Below are 12,046 nucleotides of genomic sequence, written 5' to 3' on the forward strand. Positions count from 1 at the left end.
TAATAATAATAATAATAATAATAATAATAATAATAATAATAATAATAATAATAATAATAATAATAATAATAATAATCACTATGATTATAAGAGGAGAACAATAAGGGTTCTCAAAATAGTCCTTCAAAATGTGAAGGCAATGTTTACCATCAAATTGGTATGAAAAATAATAAAGCACGCCGTTGATTATGATCCATTCCTTGAAGAGAATGTGACTTGTGATAAGCATTGAGAATGCAGACCCATTCCTAAAGGTGAATGTGGCAATATGTGATAAAAGTAATGAATAAAGACATGCAATGCATGATTAGATGAATACCACACAACTCACCTCTAAGGGAGGTTTGAGTGAAATAAAGAGAATAAATATTATTGTGTGGTTACATGAATATTTCATTGGTCGCGTACATGTGATACGCCAAAAAAAATAATATTTTGTTGTGCCTTATAAAAGGTTATTAAAGGCAAAATTAAAGCAAGAAATGATTTTGCTTATGATGATTTTGACCATGACAATTTATTATGATATAATTTTCTCCGTGAAGGAGACATTTACCATATGAATGGTGTGACAAAAAAAATAGTAGTACAAAAGTTGTTAAGAACTCCGGAAAAATTAATTTGTTACTACCCAGATAAATAAAATTATTCACGACATTGACATTGTAAAGTCTCAAAAGAAACTTTTTGAGTTTCAAATGTATAAGTCAAAGTGGTTGGCATATTGAGATTATAAATGAAAGGAATATTGAATATCTTCGTATTTCTATAATCATAACCGGTAAATATGAAAGATTACCTGATTTTCTTTCTATTTGTACTACACAAATATAAGCATGATAATGAAATCATATGTCACAGATAAACTAGAGGTTTACTGAAATAAATATTAGTTTGCATGACCGGTTGACCATCTCGGTTCAATTATGATGCGAAAAATTAATAGAGAATTACATTGACATATATTGAAGAAATATAAGATTCTTCAAGAATTCTCTTGTGCTGCTTATTCTCACGATATACCAGTTAAGGTTGGGATTGAATCCTTTGATTTCTGGAACGAATAAAAAGTGATAAATATATGGGCTCAGTCACCTTCCATGTGGACTGTTTACTATTATATGATTTTAATAGATGCATATATTATATGGTCACATGTGCATTTGTTATCAACTTGCAGTTTGGCTTTTGGAAGATTGATTGCTCAAATTATTAGAGCACAGTTCCGGAATATAAATTATGATGATTTATCTTGATAATATTGGTTTAAATACAAGTTGATTTAGCAGAAATTGTATGCCTCCAATTATATCTAAACCATTGGTTATGATAATAAAATTGCCAAAATAAAATTTGGTATGTGATGTATTATTTAATATACAACATCACTTGTACGCATCTAGCCAAGTTATGATAAGTTCTCCCTATCACAATCGGTTCAGGGTCAGGAACTAAATAATTTCCATCTAAAAATATGAATGTGCTATATGATTTAATTATTCCACCACAATGTACAAAGATGGATCCTCAAATAAGGCTAGGGATATGTTTTGGTGATCCCAACAATAGGGGGAGAAAATGGGCAGCTGAAAAAGTAATGCATGTAATGAATTATTATGAGTACATCTAGATCCTCGTATGAGAAAATGTGAACTTGAAGTTCAAGAGATTATTTATTTGTAAAATATTGCCAGACGTATTTGCTGACCCAAAGCTAAATGTCATATTCAGCTGCTAATGCTCCAAATAAAATGAAGTTCATAATGAATAGAGTCTATGGCATGCACGAAGCATAATAGACTAATCGGTTCCAAAGATAAAACTCCTTGAAGAAGGAGATGAGCAAATGTGCAAGATGGTCATAATAAGGAGGCAAGTGCTCTAGAAGAGCACCGCGACATAACACTTCATAAAACATCATAAGAGAGGCTCGGGTACCTGAAAATAATAAGTTAAAGAGATCTCAATAAGTTATGTCTTTATTGGGTAATAGTAGAACCGATATAAAATGATCGTCGACGATATTGTTAATATAATGTAGTGCTCAATATTATTAATATTGACGAGGATTTTGAGCTCAAATCTGTCATGAAATTTGGACAGATAAATGATTGGCCAAATAAAAAATACGCAATGAAAATTGATTTCACCTGAAAAATATGAAGTTGGACGGATAGTCCCAACATCTGAAAGTATAAAGCCAGTGGAGGTATAAATATGTTCTTGTGCGAAAAAAGGTCAAGTCCATAGACATAAAGACGACTTGTGTCATAAGAAGATTTGTAAATATCCTGGTATTGATTATATAGAGACATGTTCTCCTGTGTTGGATGTCGCAATTTCAGGTTTTAATCTGGCAATACAAGAAAAATGTGATATGTGTATAATGGAAATCATTGAAAGATTTAAATTGTTCTGATGCATATTAAGGTTTCCAAAAAATTTATTAAATAAAGCTTCAAAAATCCTTATACGGATTGAAACAATTAGGGAGTATGTGGTATAATCGCCTGAGTGATTACTTGTTGAAAGAGGGGTACAAGAATGATTCAATTTGTTCTTGTGTCTTTATAAAAAGATGTGAATCTAAATTTGTTATAATCGCCGTGTATGTTGATGATTTAAATATCATTGGAACTCCTAGGGAGCTTCCTACAGCAGTAGACTATTTAAAGAAAGGATTTGAAATAAAAGATCTTGAAAAGATAAAATTTTGTCTTGGTCTACAAATTGAGTATATGAAAGATGGAATATTTTTCCATCAATTAACATACACTAAATTTTTTTTTAAAGCGATTCTATATGGATAAAGCACATCCATTTAGTACCCCGATAGTTGTGAGATCACTCGATATAAATAAAGATCCATTCTGACCTCATGAAAATAATAATGAGATTCTTGGTCCTGAAGTACCATATCTTAGTGCAATTTGTGCACTAATGTATCTTTCTAATATTACAAGGTCTGACATAACTTTTCCAGTTAATGTCTTAATAAGATATAGCTCAGCTCCTACAAGGAGACATTGGAATGGAATCAAACACATATTGCGGTATCTAAAAGGAACTACCGATATTGGATTATTTTATGGCAATGATTACAGTCCCGATCTTGTTGGTTATGCCGATACTGGGTATTTATCTGACCCATACAAGGCTCGATCTCAAACAGGCTATGTGTTTACATATGGAGGCACTGCCATATCTTGGTGATCGACTAAGCAATCAATCGTGGCTACTTCATCTAATCATGCTGAGATAATTGCTATTCATGAAGCAAGTTGAGAATGTGTATGGTTGAGGTCTATAATACACCTTATTCGAGACAAATATGGTTTGAAGTGTGACAAACTACCCATAATTTTGTATGAAGACAATGCAGCATGCATAGCCCAATTGAAGGGAGGATTCATAAAAGGGGATAAGACAAAACACATTTCACCAAAGTTATTTTTCACACATGATCTTCAAAAGAATGGTGATATCAATGTGCAACAGATCCGTTCAAGTAAAAATATGGCTGATTTGTTTACCAAATCTCTACCGACGTCAACCTTCAAGAGACTAGTGTACAAGATTGGGATGCGAAGACTTAAGGATGTGAATTGATGCTCTCATCAGGGGGAGTTAATACGCGTTGTACTCTTTTTTCCTTACAAGGTTTTGTCCCACTGAGTTTTCCTTACATGATTTTTAACGAGGCAACTAAAAGGCGTATTTCTAAACATGTGTACTATTTTTCCTTCACTAGGATTTTTTCCCATAGATTTTTTTCCTAATAAGGTTTTAATGAGGCACATTATCTATGGACATCTAAGGGGAGTGTTATAAGAAAAATCAAATTATGGTGGATGTCTACTCTTCCTCCATGATCTTTTCAAATGTTTAATGACATATTCAATGCCATATTTTTCTTCACTTTTCATGTATATATAAAGACATTGTAATAGATAGAAAAATACACACAATTGAAGAAGAAATAAAAATTTCTCATCTCTTTCTCTCTATATCTCTTAGCTTGTTTTTTCTTGTTCTATATTATTATTTTGAGCTATGTTTCATAATAAGATGCTTTTATTTAAGTATTACTTTAAAGTTAAACCAAAAATAGAATATTATATTAGTTACTACTAGATATTATTATAATGATGATTTGAATATTTTAAACAACACATTATATTAGTTATACAAGATTCTATGATCGGATTATTTTTTAAAACCAAATGACACCTACGCCTCAATTTCTATTCTTCCACACAAATAGTTGCAAATTTGACATTTTCCTTCCTCTTATCTTCCGAAAACTTTATTGGCGAAAGATAGGAGTATGATATATTGTTATAAACAGTTTTATTGTAAATCAAGCTCATTGAGTCATATGTTTGATATTTCTCTCATACTCTACTAACGTTAAGATTATAACAATTCCTCAAAGTTCTTACTTCCCCCTTTTTGTTTGTATAAAATTTGTAAGACTTGAAATGCCATATAAGAGCAAGTCTTGTGCCTCCAAGGTTCAACATATTCACAAGATGAATCTCGTAAAAATAATACTATATATGTATGTTAAATTGGTGTGCTATCATAATTGATCGGATGAGAATAGTAATGATTATATTTGACGAAGAACATAAGTAGGACATGTAGAGTTTAAAATGAGATATAATTGTTTAAGATGATTTTACATGTCCTAGGAATACTCCATACACATCAATTCGTAGGTATTACAATATACTTAATTGAAAATAAATAGGAAAGAGTTAAACCTAAAATCACAAAGAATAAGTTATTTTACATGGATTTATTTAAAATTAAGCACAATGACAAGAAAATAAGGTTCTTGTAGACGACAACAAATATGAATATACGTGTAATTGCTATTCATGTTAGGTCCAATATTTGTAAGAATAAGCACAATGATAATAAAAGGTTCTTAAAAACTATAGCACATCTGAATATACGTTTAATTGCTATATACGTTAGGTCCATATGAGTTGAGAGCTCTTTTAGCCTGGTTAGCATCTGTCTAAATATATGTATTAGACGTAGAGAACCTCTAATTTTAGAGCAAGCGTTAAAAAGACAAATCATTTCCTATTGGAATGAAAAACACTTGAATAGAATGGAAATATCACAAACGATACATAAAGCTGACGACTCCAATTAAATTTGGATTGAGCCATAGTTAATTGATTCATTATTTCAAACTTTAGTTTAACCTCTTGGTTATTGTTGGTGAATGGTATATATATAATGGGCTCACATGCATTCCTGGTAATTTCAACATTGCTTTTAGCAAGCTCTCATTGAGAAGAAAGTCTTGAACTCCCTATACAATCTAAACTGTAGCTAACATACAGACAACTTAACAACCCAACAAGAGCATTATCACAATTGGCTTATATATGGACCATTTTCTGCTCCAACGTCCCTTTCGATTCACTATATATCAATATATGCAAGTTGGTTTTCTCTTGCTATCTCTGGCTGATTTTTCTTTCTCCCAGTCCGAGAGCGTAGGGGTGATTTTTCATGTATGTTATTTACAACTTCAGACTATTACTTCAGGGAACTTAGAGGAACAAGTTAGCACAGCATCTGCAACAGTGAGAAATATCTTGTCCTCGCCAATTTGGCTCACGAAATTGGATGCGTGCAGCTTGTCGATCACTTGTCTTCCAGGGTTTGAGAGAATAAGCTGTTCGTGCGCGCACAAACACACAAAGGGTAAGATATCAAGAGACCTATGGTTTTATTTTTAGTTCAGATACTATGTTTGGGTATGATTATTAAGCTTTACCTGAACTTCTCTCTTATGTAGGCTTCTGTGCAACTCTTCAAAGGCATGGATGCCACTGGTGTCAATGTCAGTCACGGCTGCAAAAGAGTAAGTGGAAAAACATGAAATATAAGTATCATTTGCAAGAAGTGTGGTAGCATATATATTGCTTGATTTTTTTATTTTTTTTTACAAGGTAATCGTTCCCCACTTACGTGACATGTCAACAATCAAGAACCTAATTTTAGGAAAGCCAGCGGATTCTAGTTGCTCGTCCTCATCCGTTACCCATCTCAATATCCTGGAAAACAAGTTCATTCTCTTGAATTACACACACTTTTATCTATCTATCTATCTATCTATCTATCTATCTACTCAGATTGAAGATAGAAGAAATAATGGCTTACCTTTCTCTCGTGTAGTTAGAATTTGAAAAGTAGATAGCAGAATCAACTCTCACAATTAGTACACCGGGAACTTGTGTTGCCTCGGGATATTGTTGAATGTTCCTATATACATTTGTCCTGGGGATCTTGCCAAGAATAGCTGTTCGTGGCCTGGTGACTTGGAGGAGAATCTTAGCAAATGATATTGAGACCTATTTAATAATAAAGACAACAAAATCCAATCATTAAACCATCACGGCTTTCCCTTATGAAATTGTTAAGCCTTCCTGAGAGAACTACTTACCGCAATTAAAAGACCTATCTCAACAGAGGCGAAAACCACACCAAAAAATGCTCCCATACAAGCAACAAAATCAAATTTGTCGATCTTCCAAATCAAAATTGCGGCTTCATAGTCTATTAATCCAATGACAGCTGAGATAATGATGGCAGCGAGGATTGCATTTGGAGTGTACTCAAAAAGAGGGGTTATGAACAACAACGTCAAGAACACAACAACAGACATGATAATGTTGGAAACTGCAGTTTGGCATCCAGCCATGTAATTTACTGCTGATCGAGAGAAGGAACCTGCAAGAGTGAATTGATCCATTAATTAAAGAATGCCAGGATAAATGAAACACATTAACAGATCAATCAAACATTGATTCCTTAGGCTGCATGGATTTGAAGCCTAGGCATCGGATCGTTAAATATCATATGTTTTATTAGAACTTTATTCATTTTTATCTACCTGTTGTCACATAGCATGATGTCATTGAGCCAACGACATTCATTGCTCCAAGTGCCACCATTTCTTTGTTTCCATCCAACTGGTAGTCCTTCATTGAAGCAAATGTTCTTCCAATTGCAACGGCTTCCTATAAACGAGAAGGTAGAAGTACGACAATTGAGTGGAAGAACATAAAAAGCTCCTGTTTCAACTTTTATTAATCAATTTTCTTACCGTCAATGCAATCATTCCAGCTACAATACCAATCTTTAGCCCTTTTAGGAGATAATCACCAGTGAAATAGATTTCACTGACAGAAGGAGGATTGATTCCTTTCTCAATGTGCCTCACCTGGTAAGGTCATCACAGGAAATTTTTCATTAAGTTCAAGTTAAGTGATACCAGAAACTTATCAGAAAAAAAAGTCAATGGTACCAAAGAAGCACCTAAAGCAAGCACTTACAATCTCGACTCCCTTTTTTTCAGCATGGGTTATGTAGACCAAGAAGGTGGAAAGAATGACAGAGATCAGAGGAGCAATTGCAGGTATCCAAAACAGCTTTTTGTTCTTCTTTCCCTGATTTTCAAAATCATTTAGGAATCAACAAAAGCTACCAAAGCACTTCAACTTAAGTTATAGACAAACGTTAGAACTCTTACAGTGTACTTCGCGAACAAAAGGAAAGTTAAAAAGGTTGCTCCAATGAGAATTGTCGGCCAGTTCCACTGCAAGTTTTTTGCCAAAAAAAGAAGGTGCTATTAGTCATTTATGCAGATAAAACCTCTTAAGAAGGATGCCTAGAAGGACAAGATAACTCACTCCATGGTGAGCCGAACGCCATACTGATTTCATCACAGAAATGATATCAGTTTCCTTAGTAAACTTTTTGATGCCAAGAAAACCTTTAAGTTGCTGGAGAGCAATTGTAATGGCTGCACCACCCATGAAACCCACGACAGCAGCATGAGATAAGAAATCGATTAAAAATCCCAACCTGAAAAGGAAGCAAAGCAGTAGTTAAAGGTAGCTGTCCGTTGGCAAGTCAGAAAGGAAAAAGAAAGCAACAAGTGTCTTTGCATCAAATGAGATGAAGAAAATCGAAAGCATAAGTGCACAACTACAAGCTTTTAATCTTGGCAATTCTTGTATACCTTAAGATTCCAAGAGTAGCTTGGGTAATGCCAGCGAAAAAAGTAGCTGTAAATGCAAGTCTCCTGTATTCATTTGGATTTGTAGTTGGATCAATTTCATTGCTAAGCAGAGACCCTAGCAATAGTGATACAACAGCAACAGGTCCTATCGCTATATCTCTCGAGCTACCCATGAAGGCATAAATCAAAGGTGGAACAAAGCTGGAGTCTGGCAAAATTAAGAAAAAACATGCATGAAAGAGGGTTCATGCAACTTTACCAAAGGTATACTAATTAAGCAAATGCACACTTACATAGCCCATACTGAGGAGCTAAGTTTGCGAGCTTTGAATAGCCAATGTCCTGTTAAACCAGTTGCAATATAGTCAAACTCATGAAACATAAAAGTCCAAACTTGTTCAATTGATTTACACAGGTCCTATGTGCATGCTCTAAATATACCTGAGGAATGCAGAGACTTGCAATAGTCAAACCAGCAATAAGATCACCTCTAAACTTAGAAACATTATAGCTTCTACCCCAATCTAGTATGGGAAATACAGCCTGCCAACCAAGGACAAACTTCCGAGACCTTGACTGATCTTTAAAGGAGCGTAGAGGATCATCTGCAAACAATGTTTCCTTTACAGTAGTCTTAAATTCATCGAATAGTTTCTGTTTCGGTGGGACTCCAACCTTGTGCATATATGGTGCTTGTTGGTGTTGAGGGGATGGCAAACTTTGGTAGTCCATTTCTTTTGTTTCTATTGCCTCAACGCTAGATCGACCCATCTTAGATTAGAATTGGCTAATTCACCTGTAAGGCAGAGGTAACATAATTTCTATTACATCAGTAAGAGAAATACTAAATTCCAATACAAGCCAAATCAGCAAAATGCATTTGACACCTCACAAAGGCTGGTGCTCAATTTAACTAGCTTCTACTCAGCACTAAACAAATACTCCAATGTTAGCATTATTCAGTGATACATTCACAAAACCTTGATAGTAACTAATAAGAGAAAGATGACAGCAAAAACAATCAATTCTATAGAGATGGAGCCATGACAATATACTAAATACCCTCTCAAATCTCACGCATGCAGGAAATGACGGAGAGCTATATTGCTATTAAAAACTTTGTGATCTTCTTGAACTTTGGAGTGCCTTAGCTTGGAAAGTTCTTGCTTTCACTTAATATAAATTGTCAGAAAATTCGAGCATCAAGCTTTATTATCTTAAAGAAAGGGTTACTGGTATATGCAACTAAGCACGAATCTTGATCATTTTGCTTAGTGCATACTGGTGTTGGAAACTAAAAGAAAACCTTTTGTATTTTATCTAACAGAAATGGATGTCCACAGCCATTGGTTTATTTACAGTGAGAATTTGGATCGTTTTTAATGTTAGTATTTCTTGAAAGCATATTTAATATGATAGATTCACGAAGACAAGATTGACATCCAAAATGTAAAAATAACAGCTAAAATTTTCAAGCTACGTTCTCCTTTCTGTCTAGGTATTTGGAAATACAATAGTCAATGTAGGCCGGTCCTTGCATTTGGGAGCGCCAAATGGCTTTAGCACGTAGAGATTTCATGGTTACAGATAAGATCACGTAACTAGACAGTACCACAAAAATAACGGAGTCACAATTTACACGGTGCACGCCCACACGCCCGTCACCTAGCATGTGTGTTACCTCAACACCAAAACACATAACACGTATATTCAGGGTTCATACCCTCAAGTGCAACAGACTGTTCTTTTTTGACCGAGAGGTATTTAGCAACAGGGAAACTTAATTGATGTGGACATTCTAGAAAAGGTCCTTTTGCACCTTATCATGTTAAACTTAGCTGATTTCTTAGCTTATAATACTCCCTTTTTCGTCTCCTCTCCATTCCCAACCCCTTTCTTCTCTTCTATATGAGGGGGAATCTTAAATTCCAAAACAAGGATAGAATAAATCAAAAATCACTAAAATCCACCCTACCCCACCCCCACCCCTCTCCAAAAAAAACTTGCTAGAAATATAAAAAGAACAGAAAGTGTAAAATTTCTGAAGGAAATTCACGGAACCTCTTTGATAAATCTCAAGACATTTCAATTTTCTCCAACTATTAACAATAAAAATGAGTGAGAAAAGGGACAAATGTCAGTACAATGGGTGCATCAATGCCACTGACTACACTGTTCTCCTCTTTTTCCTGTTTTCACCCTTAAACTAGAAATGGAAAACTGATAAAAGACATTTTCTTTTACATTTAACATATAACACTCCACTTTTCATTCCATACGCCTTTCCTATACCATTGATAGTAAGGTGGTAATAAAAAAATACTTGAAACAATTAAAGATACTCCTAAAAATATATCACGAAAAGGACATATATAAAGAGAGACACTCAGATTAAGTAACTACCTTGCCTTATTATATTGTTCGCACAATCAATGGTCCTTGTAACTTCTGGGCATCAAAAAAGAATTCCCATGTCTAGGTTCAATGTGTTGCAATTTTGCTATCCTCTAATTTGGTTAATTAACAAGGATAAAAAATGTAACAAATCAAGAAAGATGCCCAGATAAATGCATGTGTTGGGAAAATGGTTTTTGAGTGTAAACAAGAAGACGAGGGTAAAAGAAAAGAAATGATTTGTGTTTTTTATACTAGTTCTTGTTTGAGGCCAAGGTAAAAGAAAAGTGGGAAAATAACGACGTAGTTTGTGCAACTACTTTTTTGGAAGTCAGTTCTCAGCAGTTCGCGGTATTCATTTCCTCGAATGTAGGGCCTATAAAATGCCTGAATCTTGACGTATTACGGTCCATGTTCATAAAGTTGACCATAATCTTAGTGTATGAAACCTCTATTGTTGTTTTTTTGGCAAAAAAACAGAAAAAGTCTAATGTGGACCCAGTTTTGGGCTTTTTAAAATGTAGATGTTTGAGCTCACTTTTCCCAAGAGACGTAGGTAAATTTTTGCCGGTTCTCCTTTATGTATCAGTTATTTAGTTAATAAATTTTTTCATGTATTAATATGTATCTTTTAGATCACGATCTAATTTGTTTTTTAAATAAACTAAAAGTTTGATGAGAAAATATTAAATTACGGTCTAAAATTTTGTAAATTATTGCAAACGTTAAACCATAATCTAATAATTCGAGTGCAACATGAAAATTATATGAGCAAATATTAGACTGACTCTAACGTTTACGTTGTGCAAGAAGAGTAAGTTTCGAGGGATTATATTTTTTCAAGTTTTTAAAATGGGGACAAAATCTAAGGAGTAGCCTGAAATAGGACATTTGCGTAAATCAGCCATAACTTTTAAGGCCCAACTGACGAAGGAAATAGAAAAATTATTATACTGTATATATTTTGCTTTCCCACAGTTTTTACGTAAATTTTTTGTTACTCAATAGCAGTGTTGTTCAACTTGATATACTGGCATGTTCTGTTTAGTTTACGTCTAAGTTTGATGGAGTCTTGTAACTTGAGATCAGTTGGTCATTGTAATTTCAAATATATTACTTTTGGTATGACAATCAACTAATTTACCGACTTAAGAGGTACAAATTGATGAGATTTATATTGAATTTTTACGCGCTTGATCCTTTTTTAACTATTATTTAAAAAATAGCATTATTTATTGTTTATTCCATAAAGATCACTTTTTTTTATTATTAGCATATTATAAAAATTAAGCTCAATATTTAATAATTTAACTGATTCACTAATCACAGAAAGTATTTTTTTGTCCATTTTCATTCTTCCTTTCCAACATTCATTTTCTTCACTCTATTTTTTAAAATCTGATGCATATATGAATGCCACCTAAATTCAAGATGTATTGATTTATATGTCTTTTATACTTTGTATATCAAGTATAATTTTAATTCAAAATGTATTTTTATGTATATAATTTTTGTATATTTATTTGTGAAGTGCCATTTTATTTTAATATGTATTTTTAATGTATATTTCAAATATATTTTATATGTCAAGTGCCATTTTAA

General features: G+C 33.5%; 1 protein-coding gene and 1 long non-coding RNA gene across 5 annotated transcripts; one reads left to right on the forward strand and one right to left on the reverse strand.

Moving 5' to 3' along the window:
- Positions 1 to 5,176: 5,176 nt before the first annotated feature.
- Positions 5,177 to 10,700, reverse strand: LOC107789611 (sulfate transporter 1.3-like). 4 transcript variants are annotated; one of them, XM_016611451.2, is made up of 14 exons: positions 10,454 to 10,700; positions 8,492 to 8,846; positions 8,344 to 8,392; positions 8,051 to 8,258; positions 7,719 to 7,893; positions 7,559 to 7,624; positions 7,362 to 7,475; positions 7,133 to 7,249; positions 6,920 to 7,046; positions 6,470 to 6,756; positions 6,187 to 6,377; positions 5,995 to 6,080; positions 5,801 to 5,877; positions 5,177 to 5,698 (listed from the first exon to the last, which is right to left on the reverse strand). In XM_016611451.2, the coding sequence occupies exons 2-14, from the start codon at positions 8,819 to 8,821 to the stop codon at positions 5,552 to 5,554; spliced, it is 1,974 nt and encodes a 657-aa protein (XP_016466937.1). In that variant the 5' UTR covers positions 8,822 to 8,846; positions 10,454 to 10,700; the 3' UTR covers positions 5,177 to 5,551. The 4 variants fall into 4 exon arrangements, with proteins under 4 accessions (XP_016466937.1, XP_016466938.1, XP_016466940.1 ...); XM_016611452.2 differs by having other exon boundaries at positions 10,459 to 10,667; XM_016611454.2 differs by lacking the exon at positions 10,454 to 10,700 and adding an exon at positions 10,195 to 10,268.
- Positions 5,590 to 6,112, forward strand: LOC142166847 (uncharacterized). The gene is made up of 3 exons (XR_012697265.1): positions 5,590 to 5,727; positions 5,822 to 5,887; positions 5,976 to 6,112. It is a non-coding gene; the product is annotated as an uncharacterized LOC142166847 (long non-coding RNA).
- Positions 10,701 to 12,046: the final 1,346 nt, after the last annotated feature.

The sequence above is a fragment of the Nicotiana tabacum genome, chromosome 12 (genome assembly GCF_000715075.1).
Source record: "Nicotiana tabacum cultivar K326 chromosome 12, ASM71507v2, whole genome shotgun sequence".
Taxonomy (NCBI): Eukaryota; Viridiplantae; Streptophyta; class Magnoliopsida; order Solanales; family Solanaceae; genus Nicotiana; species Nicotiana tabacum.